Raw genomic sequence first — 21,249 nt, forward strand, 5'->3', positions numbered from 1 at the left:
AATTAGGTTTCTTTAAAAACTTGTAACACAGTGTACTGACTATAGTAATAAAAGTTTCATAATCAAGAAAGATAGTTGGAGGCCTTTTTCTAAGATTTTGAGTTACAATTTGAATGTGCCAGCAGCTTGCTGATTCTAACCTCAACAGATAGGCTAAGATACATTGTGATAAAAGCTCCATCACATATGAAGGCCATAATCATTTAATGCCTTAAAATGTAATAAAACAAGTTAAAATGGATTGAAAACCAAATGAAAGGATTTTCAGGAGCAATGTATTTAGTCAATTGAATAGCTTTAAAAATATAGGCTACTGCACTCTCAATATAAAATTGGGAGTGTCTTTAAAAGCAGAAAGAACAGGAGTACTTGTGGCACCTTAGAGACAAACAATTCAGAGTAGCAGCCGTGTTAGTCTGTAGCCGCAAGGACTCCTGTTCTTTTTGCGGATACAGACTAACACGGCTGCTACTTTAAAAGCAGAATGACAGTATATAAGCCTTGAAAAATGAAAGCACTTTTCAGCGATGCCACGTTTGTTAAGCAAAGGTTTCAGACTACCAGTAGTCTAGGGATGGCAGAAAGAAGCTCTCACTACAAGACACAAATACACGCTTGATATCAATATAGTACCCAAACTTTTCAAATAAGGGTATAGGGTCAAGGACATTAATTTTATCTTTAAAAACAGTCAGGAAGTGCTTAGACACTTCGATGACTGAGCCCATATACGGAAGACTGAACGGGACAGAGCAACAGAAACTATGAAATTATATATATGAGTGAGAGATCAAAGAAACACTAAGCAAGAAGTTCTGCTCAACCATCACTACGCACCAACAAGAAGAGTTTATTTTTATAAGTTAAAACTTGAAATAATTCAGCAACATCTATAATTAGGTATCACGTAAGTGATTAAGAGTAGAAATTTCAGCATGATAATTTGATGGAAGTCTAAGAGAGATATGGACTAAAGGATTCTGGCAAAAATTCTAGTTAGCCACTTGTGAAAAGCAATTTTTTCCCCTCTCCATAACTTGTGTGTAAAATACCTTTAAATTTTTTGCCCAGTGGCAAGGATATGCAAAGAGATATTGTGCCTTGCCTGATAAGTGTATGTGATAATCTTTCAAGGCTACTATCTAACAAAATGCAGATATGTACATACTATGGAAATGAGGAGTTGTCATCCAGACATGGGTCGCTGAGGTACAGCAAGGCGATAAACTAACAAACTAACACCTTGTGTCTGTTAAGCATCAAATAATATTCAACCCAAACAAAAACAATATCCAGCTGCTGAATAATGGTGATCCTGTTACAAGCATATTATGGTAAGTAAATGTTGATTACTGTTGGAAGGTCTTATCAAATAAAAATAAGTGGTCAAAAACCTGACTTGCCAGAACTGTAGTTATACGCTTTAAAGTTATACTGTGGTAAACTGTAACAATTAGGATTTGTTTTATTTTCAATAAACAATCAACACAGCAAAAGTAATTTCATATGTTCATAAACTATATAGACATGATAATCTTACACACCTTCTGATACATTAGTTCCATATAACCACTTTTCAACGTGTGACTACTTTGAAGACACACACAATGTGACATTAAAAGAGGTTTATTCATGTTCTTTCAATGCCTTCCTGACCAAGTACATTCAGTTTACAAGATTTTTATAGCTTCAACCTTGGCAAACTTGTGTTGGGACCTAAAATACAAGTTGGTTCTTTCCTTTTAATAAGTTAACATCTTTAACAAAGGTTCTGGGGACCAAATTTCTTCCCTCAGCTGTATCTGTGTAACTTCACTATCTTCAGGTTATGACCTCAGTGCAAGCTGTGCAGATGTAAGTTAATGTTCATTTATAAAATTTATTTCCAGGCCAAGACAGATGCGATATTATATGTCTGGTGGTCAACAATAAAAGTTTTATGTGCTATAATTCTGAACCACTGTATGCCCATCACAGACTACAGATGAAAGTTCTGCTTCCCCCTCGAGTCTATCAATTACAGAAACACCTTAACAAAAGTTATGACAAAGTTTAAGGACGATAATTTGCTCTGGCAGTTGCACCAGATGGAGTCAATGACCTAAATTGTCAAGAATGACTAGTGATTTTTGCATTCCCAATCGCACGTCTGAAAGGAGTCTGATTTTCAATGGCACTCAGAGCTTCTTGGAAGAAAGAAAGAAAAAAAAAAATCAGGCCTTTTAGGATATTGCATCAGGCACCCAAAAATCAAGGCATCCAAAATCACTAGTTACCCTTGAAAGCTTAGGCCAATATTACCTCATCATTTTTGCATGTAATATAGGATGTCAAATTACCTCAAGAACAGTTCAAAATGCTTTACCAAAGCTTTTAGATTTTTGTCAGGAAAGCACATCTTCCCCAGTATCTCTGGAAGTTTAACTGTAAATAAACAGAGAAATAAACAGTTTAACTGTTTTTACCCAATATTTGACTTAATACTCATAGAAGAGGAATATAAAAATCTCTCCCCTGGCAGCTTCTCTTCTCTTTCAAAAGTATTTATAATCACCATCACAAAACACTTACTGTACATTAGAAATATCATGAGGAAGTTAATACTATTACTTCTGTTTCTTGACATACACTGGAGATTATATATCTTCAGTGTAACTGCTACAGAGCCAGCAAAGTCAGCTCAGAACTCTGTGGCTTCAGCACCCAACAGGCAGATTTTAAATGCTCATATAAAGAACAATTTTTTTTTAAATGTATTTAAATTCTAATGCACATTTTCCAAAATATTTTACTGCAACTAGACAACTGCATTAAACATAAAATTTTCCATTTTGCAATGCTGTGATACCAGTGTGAGATATACCAAGTTTTTTTAAATGGCTGTTCTGTAAGTGCACATGGGACCTAATAGTTTTAAATTATGAGCCAAATTTACCTGAGGCCACTATTGGAAAAAAATTAAAACAGGAATGTAAAACCATCAATTTAGATGTACAGCATACAGATTGTGTTTCATAAAACAAGGGTTATGTTTTACCAAACATCCGTAGCAAATGCTGAGATCCATAGATGTAAGAGGGAGGAGGTGGCTGATCGCTTTGGGGATAGTTCTCTGGCATCAGTTTCCAAGACAACACCTAAATAAAACATTCTGGTTAGAAAAATATATCAAGGTGTGATCACGAATAGTATAGCCTATAGCCTGACTTAATTCACACAGAAAATTGGATTAGAGGACAATCAGATTTTTTAAAATATTTTCTTACATTCCTCCTTTTATTTAACTTTCTTGTTTGATGTTAAAAAGGCTGTTTAACACCATTCGAAGCTTTGCTGTACACACTACAATACTGTAGAGTCCAGGCCTCCTAAACACAAATGCACTCCTGACTGTCTTGTAAATTAGCTTATCCAACCAATGCCAGCACAGTTCTAGGAATAAGCATTTTCTTATGTAACTAGTGCTACAGAATTAACAGCGGAAACGCAGAATGCTGTTTTTTCATCAGCACCTAGGGGAAAAAAGTACAGTAGCTCCATTTTTCCCAGTCACACTAATTTCTCAGAGTAGTAATTTTAAACGAAGTATTTTGCTTAAAGGTTTTATTGTGTTTATACACACACATTTCAAAGTGACTTCATTTTTAAAGTAAATGTTGGACAGACAAAAAGCCAACTTGGCCACAGAATTGAAAAGAAGTTTTCAGGGTGATGGGTGGACTGGAAACTAAGCATATAAACCAATAAGTAATGAAACTACTATTTTACTCTGAACTATAGAGATGCTACTGCCCTGCTAAAAAAAAATGTTGCATTTTACAGGGTCCTAAGTTTTTTCACATAAATCTAACATCAGTTTGGGGCACCAATTGTGGAGATGATTCTTCAGCATAGCTATTACCTCATTGAATTCATTATTTCTTCTACCTTCAAAGCCAGCAAATACTGCACTCCCTTCTTTGCTAGGAGTCAGAGTGATAGGTGATGACGACCCACTATGGACGGGCGTTTCTTCAAAAAGTAAACAGAAATATACTTTACACAAAGATCCATTAAATATGGCGTTTATTTCATTCAGCTAGAAAGGTCAGTTTCTTATGCAGCTATTAAACAGAGTCAAAGCCTGCTGCTAAAACCTTTAAAATTTGAAACATAGGAACAAACTGAATATCCAAAGCACCTGTCACGAGTTTATCAAGTCTGCCCACAAAAAAACAAAAACAAAACACCATTGCCCCTTCAGTTCTGACCTGCACCAATCAGTAAAGTCGGCAGCTTTTGTGTAAAGGTATCAAGGGGGAGGGCAAGTGGGGCAGATGGGTTTAAGTGACAAGAGTTCCAGGGCTTGGTCCAATCCCCCAGCCCACCCATTGGCTTTTCAGCCTTCAGCCCTGAAACACTCTTGCAATACTTTAGAAGAGGGTCAATGCTAGAAAAACAAATTACTTCGTAAAACTGATATTGTAGTTGTGAAAGCGTTGTGTCCAAATAAATTTCCAGATCAAATTTGTTCAGGTTTACAAATGTTTTCTAACAGACAGCACTGCAAACTCAATCGAGATGTTAAAGTCCAGCTGTTTTCTTTCTGGTTCACACATTATCACTGCTAAAAGACTAAAAAGCTCTCTTCAGTTGCCTTTACTGGAGAGGCAGTGGTCTAACAGGAGAAATAATTAGAAGACAACGAGTTTTGCACAGATCATCCTACCACTGGAACTATTAATAATTCTGGTTATTTAACAACCAGAAAACTATCCATTTCACTCCCGCAGCTGTGTTGATTCAACAGTGATAAAAATAAAGTATGCCTATATGTAGGGCCCTACCAAATTCAGGGTCCATTTTGGTCAATTTCACAGTCATAGAATTTTTAAAAATAGTAAATTTCATGATTTCACCTATATAAATCTGAAATTTTACAGTGTGATCGTAGGGGTTCTGACCCAAAAAGAAGTTGGGGGGGGCGTCGTAAGGTCATTGTGTGTGGTGAGGGTTTGCGGTGCTGCTACCCTTACTTCTGCACTGCTACAGGTGGCAGCGCTGCCTTCAGAGCTGGGTGGCCAGAGAGCAGTAACTGCCGGACAGGAGCCCTGCTCTGAAGGCAGTCTGCTGCCAGCAGCAGCACAGAAGTAAGGATGGCATGGTATGGTATCGCCATCCTTACTTCTGCGCTGCTGCCTGCAGAGCCGGGCCCTCAGTCAGCCGCCACTCTCTGAAGACAGCTGTGCAGCAGTAAGGAGGCATGGTATGGCTTTGCCACTCTTACTTCTGCGCAGCTGCTGGCAGGGCGCTGCCCTCAGAGCAGAGTGCCCAGCCGATAGCTGCAGCTTTCCAGCCACCCAGCTCTGAAGGCAGTGCAGAAATAAGGATGGCAATACCATGATCCCCCACTAAAATAACCTTGTGACCCCCCTGCAACTCCCTTTTGGGTCAGGACGCCCAATTTAAGAAACTGTGGTCTCCCCCATGAAATTGGTATAATATAGGGTAAAAGAACACAAAAGACCAGATTTCATTGGGGGGGGGGGGGTGGAGAGAGACACCACCAGATTTCATGGTCTGTAACGTGTTTTTCATGGCTGTGAATATGGTAGGGCCCTACCTATATGACTGAATAGATATAAGAACTCTGCAGATCTGCTCCTTTTATTTTTTTTAAAAATGACATTATTTTTATTCTGAAAAACTATGACTTTATGACCCTGTTCCCTGATTTTGCTTTGGGACAGACAACAACATGGAATCCATTTTTAGAGTAATTTTTCCAGATGATCAAATCTCACTTAAATGTCTGAATTAAATGAATTACAAGGTCAGAAAAGTCACACATGCTTGTGGACAATGTGATGAGACAATTTGTGCAGACTTGAACTAAAAAGAGCTGTTCCTGTGAATGCCACTCAACCATCAGAAAGCTCAATTGAAAACCTTTGGCCTGATTTTCAAAGCTGCTGAACATCATGTGAAAGCCAGGCAACCAGTTTTTAATCCAACCACTTCAGACAAATCCTTGTAAACCTATTCATCCAGAGTGTCTTATAGAACAATCCTAGTGGCCTCCCATCTGGTGGGCACAGAGCCATTTGTGGCTGCCTATTACAGACCCTCAGAGCACCTCACCCTACAGCCAGCCAGCAGAAACCCCAGAACACTGGGAAAGCATTGGTCTGCAACTCCCCCCACAAGTCCCCAGACTAGTCAAAATCTGCCAAGAATACTGAGTCCCAGTGGACACTGCCCTCCCCACCCCCGGCCCACATCAGTGGGATGAGCAATCACCTGGGACAGCCTACAAGAACAGTAATACATCTGTCAAGTGTAATGAGCTATGAGATGCCCTCTACTAGTGCAAGTGTGAATAAGTAAAAAGTTTCATTTGTTGTCCACAAAGTGGCATAAAATGAAGTGTACCTACTATTAGTTTAGAAGCCATATAGAAGGTTTTCACTAATTACTTTGGTCCTTTTTAGCTAACAGGACAGAGAAAGGGGAATAAAAAGTTTTTCTTCCAACTCAATTTACAGTTCCTATTTCTGACACCAAAGCATCATGGATATTATTTTTTTATTTTTAAAGGGGAGGCTGGGAGGGACAAGAGTAAGGTAGGATCCTTCATACTGGGCAATGGATTCTTTATAGTGTGTTGGAAATGTAAGAAGTTTCAGAACAGAAACTATTCTGTGCATAAAACAGTTATACTGGAAAGAGTATGTATAATTCAGCACACTGGAAACAGCTGGCGAACAAAAACATTCCAGTACTTCAGAAGTGCTTTGCCCCTTAACAAATGGAACATCCTGACCAGCTCTTCTCAACTCCCTAAAAAGTTACCTCTTCACAACCCCAGCATGCAGCTCCATCTCCTCTTCTCTGCCACATGTCACAGCTGCAGCTTCTGTGTGACAGTAGGCCAGTCACCACTCAGGGTCCTCTCACTTAGCTGGCTCTCCCTTTACTACAATCTCACCTCTCCGCTACCGGTCCTACCTACTTCCAAGTCTTTACCATGATTCTTACAGAAGCCATCCTCTGCCCACTTTCCATTACTTGCTTAAAACTCCCCCACAGTCGCTACAGATTTCCCATTTGTACATAAAAAATTAGAGGCAAAAGGTTAATATGACAATAAGGAACTACTCAAGACAAACATATTTGTTCTGCAGCCCACAAAGGTGTTGTGATCTACAGTAATATCATAAAACTGCAACCTACTCTTTTCCAGATGCAAAAACAGTTTTGGCATTGAAGCAGGCGTATCGAGATGCCGTCGTTTAGGTTGTGGAGATGCACTACTTTCTGACAACCTGTCACAGTTCGATGTATGACGTGTAGAACGCCTCAGAGACTGTAGTATTTCAGGCTCAGCTTTTCGCCTCTTGGGTGTTGCTGGCTCACCTGTTGTAGGCTGACTGTCTGTGGATTGAGGAGTTGGTGGATTCAGCAGAGGTGGACTCGGGGATAGCTCCTCCTGATTTCTAGGAAATGAGGAGAAAGCTGTTCTCTTTTATAATTATATGAGAGGCTTTCCAGATTTAAAAATAAAAAATCCCGTCTTCTCGGATCTAGCTAAACAATGGTCCAAATTAGGGTTAAAGTCTCCTTTCTAAAATTGGGGAACAATGTGGCTTATTATTTAAAAAATTGCATTCCCCAAATATAAGTATTTATTTTTCAAATGCTGAAGCCCTTTACACCAATTAAACAGAAATGTAAACCTTAATCTAGTCCCAAAATTTCAGTTTCCTTCTATACCACTTAGTTCTACCTTAATTTCTTTCCAAGATTAAGTTAATCTTCTGGTTGCAAGAAAAATTCCAAACCAGGACAAAAAAACCCCACAAAAACAATTGTTGGAAGAAAAGAGTTCAAGATTTTATAAAAGCAATTCTGAAATACAAAAGCAACATGTTATGATTAATCACCCTATCTATTTCAAAATGTATTTCAGTGCTCAACAAAATAATGCGTTTGCTGCCTCATGACACAATTCAGAGTCTATCCAACTTACCTGTTAGTGTTTGCTGCATTTTCTTTGATTGGAAGAAAGAATTTGGATGAAGTCACCTTCTTAAACTGTGCTTGCTCATAGGGATAGAGCAAGATCAATGGAAGAATGAAGTCAAAGGTTATCCTCAGTCCATCCACCATTTCTTTACATAACTCAACACTAGAGAATAGGTTGAAAAGGAGGAAGAGGAGAATTCAGTTCTAGATTAGGGAACCGCGGCCAATGGGAGCTTCGGGGGAGGTACCCGCAGGCGAGGACAGCGCGTGGAGCCCTCTGACCCCCTCTCCCAAGGGCCACAGGGACATGGTGCTGGCCGCTTCCGGTAGTGGCGCGGCACGGGGCCAGGGCAGGCAGGGAGCCTGTCTTAGCCCTGCTGCGGGCTGCCGCCACCCTGGAGCCGCTCCAGGTAAGGGGCGCTGGGCCAGAGCCCGCACCCCGAACCCCTCTTGCACCCTGCACCTCAACTCCCTGCCACACCCCTCCTGCACCCCTGCCCTGAGCCCCCTGCCACACCCCTCCTGCCCCTCAGCCCCCTGCCACACCCCGCACCTCCTCCTGCACCCCAACCCCCTGCCCTGAGCCCCTTCTTGCACACCACATCCCCTCCCACACCCTGCACTCCCTTCCGCACCCCAACCCCCTGCCCCAGCCCTACATTCATGTCCCTGCATGCAATTTCCCCATCCAGATGTGGCCCTCAGGCCAAAAAGTTTGCTCATCCTGGATCTACAAAATAGGGCAACTCTTATCTCACATGGGTGTTGTTAATATGGGTGAAAAACTGGGACACTCCCACTAATAAAGACACCAAAGGAAATACCTGTAAGTTCACATAAACAGACCACAGAATGGTGTGCAAAAGTATGGGAGAGAAAGGACAAAGGACTACAGCTTTGGGGAAAGCATTGTTTTTCAAAGAGTGGATACCATTTCATTATTTAGTTGACTCTTTGTGAACAGTAAGGAGGACGAAGTTTCTCTAATTTAGGTGGCAGATAATCCCTTGACCTTAATTTGCTTGTAAGTGACAAAGAGTCCTGGAATTGTTACTACTTACAGCAGTGGCGGGCAACCAGCGGGCCACGGGCCACATGCGGCCCATCAGGATAATCTGATTGCGAGCTGAGACACATTTTGTTGACATTGACCGTCAGCAGGCACGGCCCCCCGCAGCTCCCAGTGGTTTAAATTAACACAAAATTACATTTAGTTCTCTATTCCTATTTCTGATGTCTCATGATAAGCACTGGTTTGGGATATTGTACTGCAAAAATAACTTAAGTATCATTATCCTATCAAAACAGTGAATGATACATGATAGTACAAACTGAAGCACTGCAAGGAATAAGCAATTCTGAATTGCTAAAACAGAATGTGACCAAAAAAAATTAAAGTTTTTTTTTTTTTTTTAAGGATTAAAGACTACACCCCAACGTTAACCTGAAATAGCCCATCCATTCGGACTGTTACTTTAAGAGGAGTTAACCTTTGAGGAGGAGGGATCATATGCTTCAAAAAAATCACAAACATGCCACGTATGGATGGTTTTATCTCTACACACATTTATCTTCACTGCATAGTGATGCTTGAGGTCAAGAGCATTCGGCAGCCTAATCACACAAGAAAGTGACTTGCCTGTAACTGGTGTCCTCTGAAGGCATTTTGTGATACACCTGCACTTTTGGAGTTTGTGCTTCTATAACTTGACCAGGTGTCAACTCATAAAGCTCAAAGTTTAACTTTGCTTCAGCAGGGGGTGTCTCACACCAGCCCCTGCAGTGGAAGATAGGTACCTCTTAGTGCTCAAAATTAAATTCCTGTCATGCAGAGGTGAAAATGCCCCATATATACAGAAATTCTTAACAAAATGGCTAAAATAGAAGCCTCAACTTATGTGACAGAAGGGGAGAGTGATGCTTTATTGTAATGTAAGTGTAGAATAAATACACTTAAAGAATTAGTTAGCTTAAATTCAGTTAAGGAAATGTATGTGCTATAATGAAAGGCCCTAACTAGCAAGTAGAAAGGAGGTCTTGAAAGTAATAATCTAAGGCCAGAAGAAATTAACTAGGGAGGATGTTGGTTCAAAGAATAACTAATAAGGTAAGGTGAAGTCTCTAAAAAGAGGGCCTCTGACCAAAAGGGGTGACTGCAGATGGTTTTAAATAAGAGAGAATCTGTCTAAGAAGGAGCCAGGATGGAGCATCCCATCCCACAGACCAGTATTATTTTAAAAAGTAAAGCCCCATGTGAACCAGGTGCAACAAAAAAAGCTATTGGTCAGCAAGAAGGAGGAGAGGCCTTGGGGAGAAAGGAGGCTGTACATCTTGTCTGGATTAAGACTGGAAATAAGGGTGAACTGTCTCAAATTGTTTGGTAGCTAAAGTAGTAATAGCTATGACATTATTTGTTTATTGAAGGGTATAAAAAGTTATGAATTTGAGGGTTCTTTGCCAGACCCTACCTGATCATGCTGAAGAATGCCAGGATGAGAATGCCAAATGTAGGGGAAACTATTTGTAAGTATACTGATCACATGCTTATGAATGCTTTGTTGCTGTATTGGGTGTAGAGACTGCTCATCCTTTGGGCTATCAGGCATGTTTAGAGCAATTGTATAAAATACCATTTGGCCTTTGGACTTAATAAAGGAATTTATGGTTAAATTAGTATTGTGGTAATATCCCTGTATTATTATTAGCAATTCCAACATCAACTCTTTGGATAATAGTAATTTTCTCATCTCTAAACAAAGTTTTCCTGATATTGTTGTGCTGTCTTACACACTGGGGTATGAGTCCACTGTATATGGATGGGCACAAAAGCACACATTGTCTAAAACCTGGGCTTGAAATTCAAATCCACTCTTCCTCTACACCCAAACAAATGGTAGACATTACTTACTTCTTTTCTGGTGGGATATAATGAAGGTTCATGTTGACATGTGAAGTCATTTGATGGTGCCGAGATCTTTCATTAGCTGAAAACGCTGCATTAATGGCAAAATTCTTCACATACGACTCCAAGATAGTTATTATATTTCTCTGACAAGGCAGTTTCACTAGCTGAAGAGACAATTTGATGACTGTCAAATAATACAATTATGGATTTAAGAAATGAGCCACAACATTAACTTGTGACCCACTGCCTAGCCTAATTAACTAGCCTATTCAACAAAACTTTATACATATATTTCAAATTTGCTCCTTAAATTATACTTTTGCTCAATCCCTTGTGTGTCCAGTTTTGGGGAACATATAAATATAATAGCAGAACGGGATTAGCTCAATGTTCTATTCCAAATTTCCTAAAACAAAACCAAATAAAGATGTGAACCCCAATTTTACAAATTAATATATTGGTAATTCAATACTCTAGTCATTTAGAAGCATTATCCCCTGAAATCTTAGAAGTTTGGTGTAAAAGCAAGTTAGCTAAAATAATGGAAATCACTACATGCAAGTGCATCTTTTGACTGCCTTCAGGTATTTTTTCATATACTCTCCCTCATTTAACCAATCATACCCGTTTTCTCCTGTTAATATAATAACAGTCTTCTTCAAGCTTTTTTTTCAAAACTTCAGGAATTTCTATGCTTATTGCTCTTTCTTCCATATCCCTTTTAGTGTGAATCTCTTGTTCTTCTTTCTGCAATAGCACAAATCAGTGTAAGAAAAAATGATTAGTGTTACTAGTTAATTACTATAGTATTTTAGGCAAAACTAGATCAAATATTAAAATTTCTGCAAAATAGAAACTGAATCTAATTACCTGTATGGTAAAATACATGTAAGAGTACAAAATGTAGTTTCTTACAGTAACACCTTCAATTTATTTGAAAGTCCTGTTTTAAAAATTCTATTCATTTTTTCAATGTTTTCCTGTTTGCTTTTTGCTCTTTCACGTTAATTAAATTATTATTAAATTAAATGTATCAATTGGGTCACTTTCTATTTGTTTATAACCAATTTCACCTTCAAATGATCTCTCCTGCCGTGTTTAGATTACAAACAGCTTTTGCACACCTGTTTCCACTGACATTTTTGTATAGTGGAAATATTTCTACTGGTCTTAGATTCTTACAAATAGGTCTAAATTTTAGCCTAATTTGAGTTGGCAGACCCTCTTTAAAGAAACCGTGTACATCAGCCATTAAAATCCTGATGGCATTAGAATCTGCTTCACCTGAAGAGACTAGTAACATTTTACACTAACTATAAATCCGGGTAGCGCTGTTTGCTGGCAGACCTTACGAGTGGAAATAGAATGAGAGGAACAAGTCTAAGTTAATACATTTTGTATTGAGCTCAATGCCATCTAAGGGAGTAAAATGTCATCTATGAGTTTGAATAGCTCTACTACAATAAGACCTCTATTAAGAGTCAATAATCATGAGTTCTAGTCCTGGCCCTATGACTACATGCTGCATGGCCTTGAGCAATTAATTCACTTAACCTGTCTCAATTTTCCCAGTTTTCAATCATGTAAAGTACTAAGTATTATTAAAATTAAAGGGAGCTCATAGGAATATACCATGTCTGTCCTCTCTTCAATGTCACTTTCTTCACTTTTTATTTCTTCATCAGTTCCTTCATCACTGTCATCAGAAGAACTACTTATAGCTGTTTAAGAGAGAAATGAGTTATCTTTCATATTTAGCAAATTTATTCTGCATATTACATTGGACATAGATTCATACCCAACAATTTTTCACTTTGTAACGTTTAATTCAAGGCTGTTTGGTTTGGTTTTTGTAATGAGGTATAAACTAGAAATGCTGAAGGAATATTTTAAGTATTTTAGCATGCAATAGTTAGGAAGCTCAAACAAACAGAATGTTCATATGTCAACTTTAAATGATGAACATTCCCCAATATATGCAAATTCACAAAATTTTTCAACAACCAGTAGCTCTTTTTAATTTTCACTGGACTCTAGTTGTAAGCAAAATGTTTTAAATAAATATCACTTCATATGCCCAAATGCAAGTTGTGAGCAAGTTATAACAAATGTTGAAATGAAAAAGTTGTAAATAATAATGGTGTAAAGATGTCTGAATCAGAGGAATGACAATGGCCAGCATACTAATGAAGTGTTCACACTGCAAAACAATACAAACAAACCTTAAAGTTACTAGAAAAATGCCCTGGGCTAGATGGCTGATAGAAGAAAGAGGCCAGGAACAACCACCAGCATGCTGGGGGCAAGAAACACACCTCTTTATCATGCAGGTAGGGGAAAATCCTGTTGCCCAGAAGATCAGGACAAGCCAAAATGGTAACTGCACAAGCATCAGAGTCCTTGCACACCAGGCCAGGCCAACAGGACAGGCTGGGGCCAGACAGAGCAACACTACTCTCAGATCAAAGGTAGAGGCCAGATTTTTAAAGCTATTTAGGTGTTGCTGTTCTCAGCATCGCAACAACTACATGCCTAAATCCCTTTCTGAATATGAGATTTAAGCTCCTAAATCAGTTAGGTGTTGACATGCTGAGAGCAACAACACATAAATAGCTTTAAAAATCTGGGCCAGAGTGCCCAGAAGAGCTGAATGAGGGTGAAGCAAAGAGTACTGTCTGCCTCAAGGGTAGGGAGAGGAGAAGGATATCTTGGTGTAACAGCTGCTCATTTTTATACAAAACATATTCATATATTTCATATGGTTATATTAACATTCTAGCTAGTGCTATTACATGCCTATAATACCAAACCCAGTAGCAAATCAGACTGTTCAATTTGCACAATTACTGTAAAACTTGTTTTATGAATGAATTGAGGATCGAGTTCATAAAACTGAATATCTCAATTTACAGTAGATATAGGATATATTGCAGTATGGTGCCCTGCATTGTTTTCTTGTCCTTCAAATTACTGCAAAGTGATTACCAACACAATGAAGGCACCAGAATATGAAGGGATGTCAACTTTTTCGTCATCAACATCGCTTTCGTTATGTGTCCCCCCCCCATTTACTCAGGAAAAATTGTTTATATAACTGGTTGTTCAGAAATTTGTAAAATTGAGATGCTACAGTAGTTTAATAAGTTAACAATTTTGTAAATAGCATTATGCAAGTGTAGTCATCAAAACAAAGAGAAGACAACTCACAATTTTCACTGCTCTCATCGTTTTCCTCAGCAGGAAGGCTTTTTAACACAGAGTCAACACCAGGCAGCCGACAACGTCTCTTCTTCCTTCCCTTTCTTCTCCTAAAGAAGAATTTGAGTGAATTGTTCAATCTGTCATTACTTCACTTGTTTACTACTGCTGCCAAAGCATAAGAAGCAATGCTATATGCAAAAGCAAGAATAAACTATGCACAGGCAATAAGTGTTTGTGATTGTATTTATTATTTCAAAAATAATTTACTTGAGGGACAATATTCGGTGGTGGACACATCAATGTTTTACATTTTACTATACTCCTGCCACCCTGTTCTTCTCTGCGGCCATAAAAGGCTAGCAAGTATTACAGACAGATATTTGTTTTTGGGGAAAAAGCCCTGCTTCAAGTCTCCCCAAGGTACTTGTCAGTGATGTTTCTTCCGAATGATGTGGATCCAGTACAAAGGAATTTTAGATCAAGTCTCCTCTTTAAGAATTGGTATACAGTTATTTTGAATGAAAGCCATTTGAAGTCAAGAGATAAACATATTCCTTACATGCGAGCTACAGCTTTTCTTGCCAATTTACGTTGTAATCTGCGGTTTTCGTCTGTATCACGAAGAACATGATCTTCAGCTGCCCATCTATCCCAGCTAAATATGGGGCAAAAGAAAAAATGTTAATAAATAGAAACTGACTTTACGAATAAATACTGAATGACAAATGTACATTTACAGTCATCTACAAAGTAATATTTTAGTGCTCTTTAGAAGCAAAATCTGGAATTAAGGGGTACTATGATGTAGACTTGCATCTTTTTGCACCATCCTTTGGCTTTATTTTTCCAGAGACAGACAGAAAGATACTTTCTCCTTAACTTTACAAGTTGAAGTACTTGAAGCAACAAGATAACGTTAAGGAATATTCTGTCAACATCAGAATGTTTCCAGACTTCACCATCAAGCAACTCAGATTATGACAGAGACAGAGTTTGAGTTTCCAACCACACAGGGGCCACAAACCAACATGTCAACATAAATCAATTAGTCCCATAGAAAGCATTTATTAAAGGCATTCACAAAATAAAGATTACTGAAGTCCTCCTTTTTCATTATAGTATTATTTCTTCCTACGAAGGTATAGTAATCTTTATATTGAAATGTTCCCAATTAATATAAATACTACAATTATAATTACACTCAAATTATCAATGGGTAATCAGTGCAACAACAGAGAGATATACAACTTTATAATCCGCAAAAAGAAGGACAGGAGTACTTGTGGCACCTTAGAGACTAACAAATTTATTGTTCTGCTCTAATAAATTTGTTAGTCTCTAAGGTGCCACAAGTACTCCTGTCCTTCTTTTTGCAGATACAGACTAACACGGCTGCTACTCTGAAACTTTATAATCCTGGAACCTAACAGTACCCTTTTTATGTTAATTGGAGATCTCCTGAAATTTAGCAAGGCTACTCCTTTTATACTCAATTATAATACTAAGTAACTTTAAACTGCCCTTTTCCATAATTATATTCCCACCACCTTCTTACTGGCTCTTTATATTACACATCATTTAAATTAACATCTGTGTCAACGTCTTTCCCATACTATCAATATAGATAGCATTTTAATAAAACATTCACAACTTTTAAAAGTACTCATTAAAAACCTTGCTCAAACCAGTTATAACTAAAACATAATGGTATTAGAACCCTGAGCCATATCCTTCCTAACTCTTACTTTCCGATAACTAGGGTCTGATAACTTTCACGCCCGCAGGGTCTTAAAATTGGTCAAATTCACAATTTCAGATGTTTGCATCTGAAATTTCACTGTGTTGTAACTGTGGGGGTCCTGATCCAAAAGGGGATCATGAGGAGGCCCAAAGCTGTTGTAGGGGGGTTGCAGGATTGCCAGACTCACTTCTGTGTTGCCTTCAGAGACCATCTTTGAAGGCAGCAGCTGCGGAGTTTCCCGCAGCTGGAGGAGGTTCCTGGAGGTGGAAGTAGGTGCGATCTCCCCAGTGCTGCTGGGAGTGCTCCAAGCAGGGGCTCCTAGCTACTATCAGGGCCAGTGGTGGATTAAGGCATAGGCTCATGGGGCCCATGCCTAGATGCCCCAGACAATTTCAAAAATGGGTGCCCTGGCCGAAGCCACGGGGTAGAAGCCCCGAGCCCCAGCAAGCGCTGTGGGGGCTGAAGCCCCGAACTTGGGTGCCCTGAGCCCCGCAGAAGCCGAAGGGGCTGAAGCCCCAAGCCCGGGCAGGAGCCAGGAAGGGAGGGGCAGAGTCCCTGAGCCTGGGTGGCCAGAAGCCCACGAAGGAGCCTTGGGGGGCAGCAGCTCTGAGCCTGGGCAGGAGCCGGGGAGGGAAGGGGGGGATGGAAGCCAGGAGCTGTGGGGGGTGAAAGCCCTGAGTCCGGACTGGAGCTGCAGGGGGAGCAGCCCCCGACCTAGGTCCCTGAGCCTGGGCAGGAGCCACGGCAGGGGGGCAGCCCTGAGTCTGGCAGGAGCTGCGAGGGATGGAGCTGTGGGCTCCCAGGCCAGGAACTACTAGGAGTGAAAGCCACAAGGCCCGGCTGGAGCCGTGGAGGGGGGTGGGTGGGATGAGGAGGTAGGGCAAGCTGGGCAGGAGCTGGAGCTGCAGGGTGTGGCAGCCCCCAGCCTAGGTCTCTGAGCTCCGGATGAAGCCTGGGCAGCCCCCAGCCCCAGCAGGAGCTGCCGGGGGGGGAGGAGGGAAGAGGCCCAGAGCCATGGCAGGAGTTGCGGGCAGCGATAGCAGTCCTCAGCCCAGGTGCCCCGAGCACTGGCAAGAGCCGCGGGAGGCAGACACCTAGAGCCCAGCACTGGGGCTGCTGCAGCGCAGAAGTGAGGGTGGTACACCACACTTTTGCGCTGCCTGTGGAGGTGGGTCTGATCTCCCTCCGATAACAGCTGTGCAGGGGAAAGACATGTCCTGTCCCTCCCCAGCCCAGCTGATTTTGGGGAGATTTCACAGGGAAGGGCTTATTTCTCTGTCTGTGATGTGTTTTTCACAGCCGTGAAACTGGTAGGGCCCTGCCCATAACACTATTTCCAACTTTCTTACACTAGCAACTTCCATTTCCCATACTCCTCTACCCTTACGCTAATTTAGGCCCAAAGCCTAACTTCTACTTATTTCTTACCCTACACCATCCTGTAGGCTATGGCATGCCACTGAAAAGATTTTGTAAACACAAAAGCTTTTTAAATAAAATGGTGCTCTGTATATTCTCACCTTCTGTTCCAACCATTAAAATGGATCAGATATTCTGGAATCTTTCTGCCCTTCTCATCTTTTCCAACAACAATATCAACAATCTGAAAAAGAAAACAAAGAATGTGGCATAATACAAAGATTACAATGCACTTTCTATAGAAATGAGTGTTTAGGGAATGAGTTTGTGGGCGCAAGAAAGGAATGGATACTTATGAGTAAATGGAAACCTAATAAATTGTCTTTAAACATCCATACTGCAGGAAATCATGCACCTTCTCCTGAGCCCATGGAACTACTAAGAGCAGCAAAGATGATAGACAATGTTTGTGTACTGACTTGAGATCTAAACATTGAAGAGACTACCAATAGGCCCTGCCTTGTCCTCATTTCCTATCCATCTCAAAGCATCCCAAAAAGTGCTCCGAAGAAGAGGGATGGAACAGTGTGGATTCGCACATTTGGACAAGTAGCTTTCTTATCTCCTTCATGAGTTGCTTCTGCAGACCCTTAATACAGGAGACTAACCAGTAACATCATGGTACAGAAGGAAAATCAAATGCTTAGTTAAAACTATTGAACGCTCTTCTCGTGAACAGCATGTAGGGCCAAACTGCAGAATTAAGAGAACAATGCTTTGCGAATTTCTGAACTGAACTCCAAGTGAAATAATACGATAGATTTTGAGAATGGAGATATTCTTGATACTAAAAGCTAATACAGCCATAGCCCCTCACAGCGTGCGCTTTTATTTCATCTAGTACCGCAATTCTACCTACTCATATAAACAGACTTGAATTCAAAGTACTTTCACTTTGATATCTCCCAAAAAACTAAACAATCTAGAAGATTGAAGGACTGCCTTAAATCTTGCCAAATAACTTAAAATCTAATCTGGACAATTGTGCCTAACGTAAGAATTAAATACACACTCAACATACACACCACACATATCAGGAGTGTTATATAGTGCTTCTTAGGAAAATCCCTTTAGAAACCTCATCTCTTCCACAATGTTCACATTAATCAAGTCAATCATATTAACTAGAGATGGCCTGGAATTTTCTGTTTGGGTTTTTTTGGGCACAAAATGCAGCTTCCACAATTTCAGTGTTGCTGAATTTTTTCTATTTTCCACTGGAAAATCAAAACTAAATATTCAGTTTAATTGAAAATTTTTTGTTTCAGGTCAACATTAATTTGTATCCACCTGTGCTGTCGCAGTGCCTCGTGTAGTTCAGGTGCTTCATGCCCGCATTCTCGTCTATGAGCCTGGCTCCCTCACTAGACCTGTAACACATCTCCTATGATGCACTGCAGTCTTCTCACCAGTTGAATCAACGCAGTCCATCATAGGAGTTGTAATCCAGCTAAGGAGCCAGGGTCACAGAAGAGAATTGGTCTTTTTGCTTTTCTATATCTTTTGCAAATACATTTGGGAGCATTAACAAAATAATACACAACTCCGCCTCACCCACTGTAAGGAGCTCCTACACGCAACTATCCCAATGGAACTCTAAAGGGAGCAGGTCAGACATACAAGCCTGGATGTTCTTATAGCAACTAAAAGGGCAGTCTTCAAAGAGAGAAGCTGATAAGTCCTCTATCACAGAAACTAAAACTGGACTTAAAGGTTTCAGACTATCCTTTGGGTGTGATGGGGGAAAAAAAAATCAAAGTTGCTGAAGTCCCTGAAACTGGAAAGACAACAATCTGCACCATTACACAGCCTAAGTTAGTTGTTAATTTAAAGGGTGTTTCAATGTTATTTAGTTAACACCCCAAACCAATATTACATTTCTTTTTTACACCTTTTCTTTTACGTCAGAATGCCTAGAAATCAACCACTTAGCCAACACTATGGGCTGGTCTACACTGGAGGGGGGGAATCGATCTAAGATACGCAACTTCAGCTACGCAAATAGCGTAGCTGAAGTTGAAGTATCTAAGATCGAATTACCTGGAGTCCACACGGCTCGGGATTGACGGCCGTGGCTCCCCCATCAACTGCACTACCGCCGCTCGCTCTGGTGGAGTTCCGGAGTCGACGGTGAGCGCGTTCGGGGATTGATATATTGCATCTTAATGAGATGCGATATATCGATCCCGGATAAATCGATTGCTACCCGCCGATACGGTGGGTGGTGAAGACATACCCTATGTAATACATCACACTGCCACTTTACCCACTCTGCTTCTGCTTAATTCAACAGTAGCTTTGACCTGAAGTCCCAACTTAAGATGCTTTTACCAAGGAGGGCTCCCTAACACTACTGTACCTATTAAAGGCTCATAGGAGTGAACTCTAGCGTGGAGACTACGTTGCAGGTGCACAAGGAATTGAGGGGTGGGCAGGTGTCTGGCCCAGGCCCGTTCACACCGCTCCTGTGTCTAGGATATGAAGAGTCCTGTTCTGATGGGCGGTCTCCTCGCTCACAGCTTTTATTACCACGAGCGAGCCTGTGACTGGCAGCCCCAGCACAGCTGCCACCGTCTCCCACGCCGAGCACATCCACCAGGGAAAGGACGTTAACCAAGCCAGGGACGCAGCTCGGAGCGGACGAAGCGCTTCGCTGGCGGCCTCAGGGCCGGATGCTCCAAGGTACCGAAGTGCCTGAGCCCGACTGATGCCCGGGAACTGGGCGCCCGGACCGGGGCCGCTGACTCCCGCGCGGGTCCCAGGCGCTAAGCGCGGCGGGGAAAGGGGCCCAGCAGGACGCGGGGCTCAGCGCGGCGGCGGCCGGAAGGCAGCGGGCGCTGCTGCCCCCTGGCGGGGTCGGGCAGCGGCAGCAGCCAGGCCCCGGTGTGACGCTGCACCGCGCCGGGGGCGGGCGGGGCAGCGCTGGGGGCGGGGTGCAGGCGGCGGACTTGAAAGCGGAGCCTGCCCGGCGCGAGGCTCCGGCGGGAGAGACCGGGGCACCCGGCTGGAGACAGCGGGCAATGGGGGGGAGGGACCAGGAGCCCCTTGGGTCAGACCCCAGCGGGCGGGGCGGGGCGGGGCCTGTCTCGTTGTGTCTCACACACACACCCCGCGGCCGGGCGGAGCAACCGCTTCCGCCGACTGCGGGCCCGGCGCGAAGGGGGGGGGCGGGCGCGAGCGCGAGGAGGGCGGGGCGGGGGAGCGGCGCGCGCGCGGCCGGTGGGTCACCTTGGCATCATAGAGCACTTGGGCCTTGGTGGGGTCGGGCTCGAAGCAGAGAACGCGCTCGCCTCGCTGGAACTTCAATCTCATTCCCCGCGCGGTCATTTGTTCGTCATGGCGAAGCGTGGAGAAGCCCCGCCCCCTCCGGGGATGGGGCCTGAGCTAGCCCCGCCCCCCGGCCGGGGACCCTGATGCGGGGCGGGGAGCCGAGCCGCGGAGACGCCCCGGAGGAGGGGCCCCGCCGTGGGCACAGAGACGGGGCGGGGGGCGAGGAAAGGCTGTAGCTCCCCTGGGCTGCGGGATCGACGTGTGGTGCCAAGTGCGCGTTTCTGCATATGATGAGCCAGTCACCATCCCTTGGAGGTTATGGCCCAGTTGCGCTCCTCTTCCCGCTTCGGTCCCAGTCCCTCCTGGGCTGCCTTTCAGGTCCTGGCTCCTTCCCTGAGTCCCCTCATAGTCTCCAGCAGACCCACCAGCTAACTCACTCTGCCTTTAGAGTGGTAGCCGGGTTAGTCTGTGTCAGCAAAAACAACGAGGAGTCCTTGTGGCATCTTAGAGACTAACAAATTTATTTGGGCATAAGCTTTCGTCGGCTAAAACCCACTTCATCAGATGCTAGGGTTACCATACGTCCGGATTTCCCCGGACATGTCCGGCTTTTTGGTACTCAAATCCCCGTCTGGGGGGAATTGCCAAAAAGCCGGACATGACCGGGGAAATAGGGAGGCAGCATAAGCCAAGGTCCGCCTGGCCCCAG

The 21,249-nt window shown here is 42.3% G+C and overlaps 1 protein-coding gene across 12 annotated transcripts in view; it reads right to left on the minus strand.

Moving 5' to 3' along the window:
• The window catches only part of MSL3 (MSL complex subunit 3), a 38,139-nt gene extending 17,153 nt beyond the window's left edge, over nt 1–20,986 (minus strand). For 2 of the 12 annotated variants that reach the window (XR_010597643.1, XM_024110895.3), the window contains exons 1-13: nt 20,499–20,659; nt 17,372–17,454; nt 14,670–14,765; nt 14,117–14,217; nt 12,542–12,630; nt 11,534–11,656; nt 10,913–11,073; nt 9,644–9,781; nt 8,009–8,167; nt 7,213–7,475; nt 3,902–4,011; nt 3,038–3,137; nt 2,340–2,424 (exon numbers count right to left, since the gene is read on the minus strand). Coding sequence is in view for 8 of the 12 variants with exons in the window: in XM_024110895.3 (XP_023966663.1) it covers nt 2,340–2,424; nt 3,038–3,137; nt 3,902–4,011; nt 7,213–7,475; nt 8,009–8,167; nt 9,644–9,781; nt 10,913–11,073; nt 11,534–11,656; nt 12,542–12,630; nt 14,117–14,217; nt 14,670–14,765; nt 17,372–17,454; nt 20,499–20,597 (1,607 nt within the window). In the remaining 4 variants the exon portion in view is untranslated. Of the gene's footprint in view, nt 1–2,339; nt 2,425–3,037; nt 3,138–3,901; nt 4,012–7,212; nt 7,476–8,008; nt 8,168–9,643; nt 9,782–10,912; nt 11,074–11,533; nt 11,657–12,541; nt 12,631–14,116; nt 14,218–14,669; nt 14,766–17,371; nt 17,455–19,629; nt 20,110–20,498 lie in introns of those variants that run through there. The other 10 variants (XR_010597645.1, XM_042840165.2, XM_024110896.3 and 7 more) reach the window with 9 other exon arrangements.
• Between the last annotated feature and the right edge of the window lie 263 nt (nt 20,987–21,249).

Source organism: Chrysemys picta, chromosome 1, assembly GCF_011386835.1.
Source record: "Chrysemys picta bellii isolate R12L10 chromosome 1, ASM1138683v2, whole genome shotgun sequence".
NCBI classification, from domain to species: domain Eukaryota; kingdom Metazoa; phylum Chordata; order Testudines; family Emydidae; genus Chrysemys; species Chrysemys picta.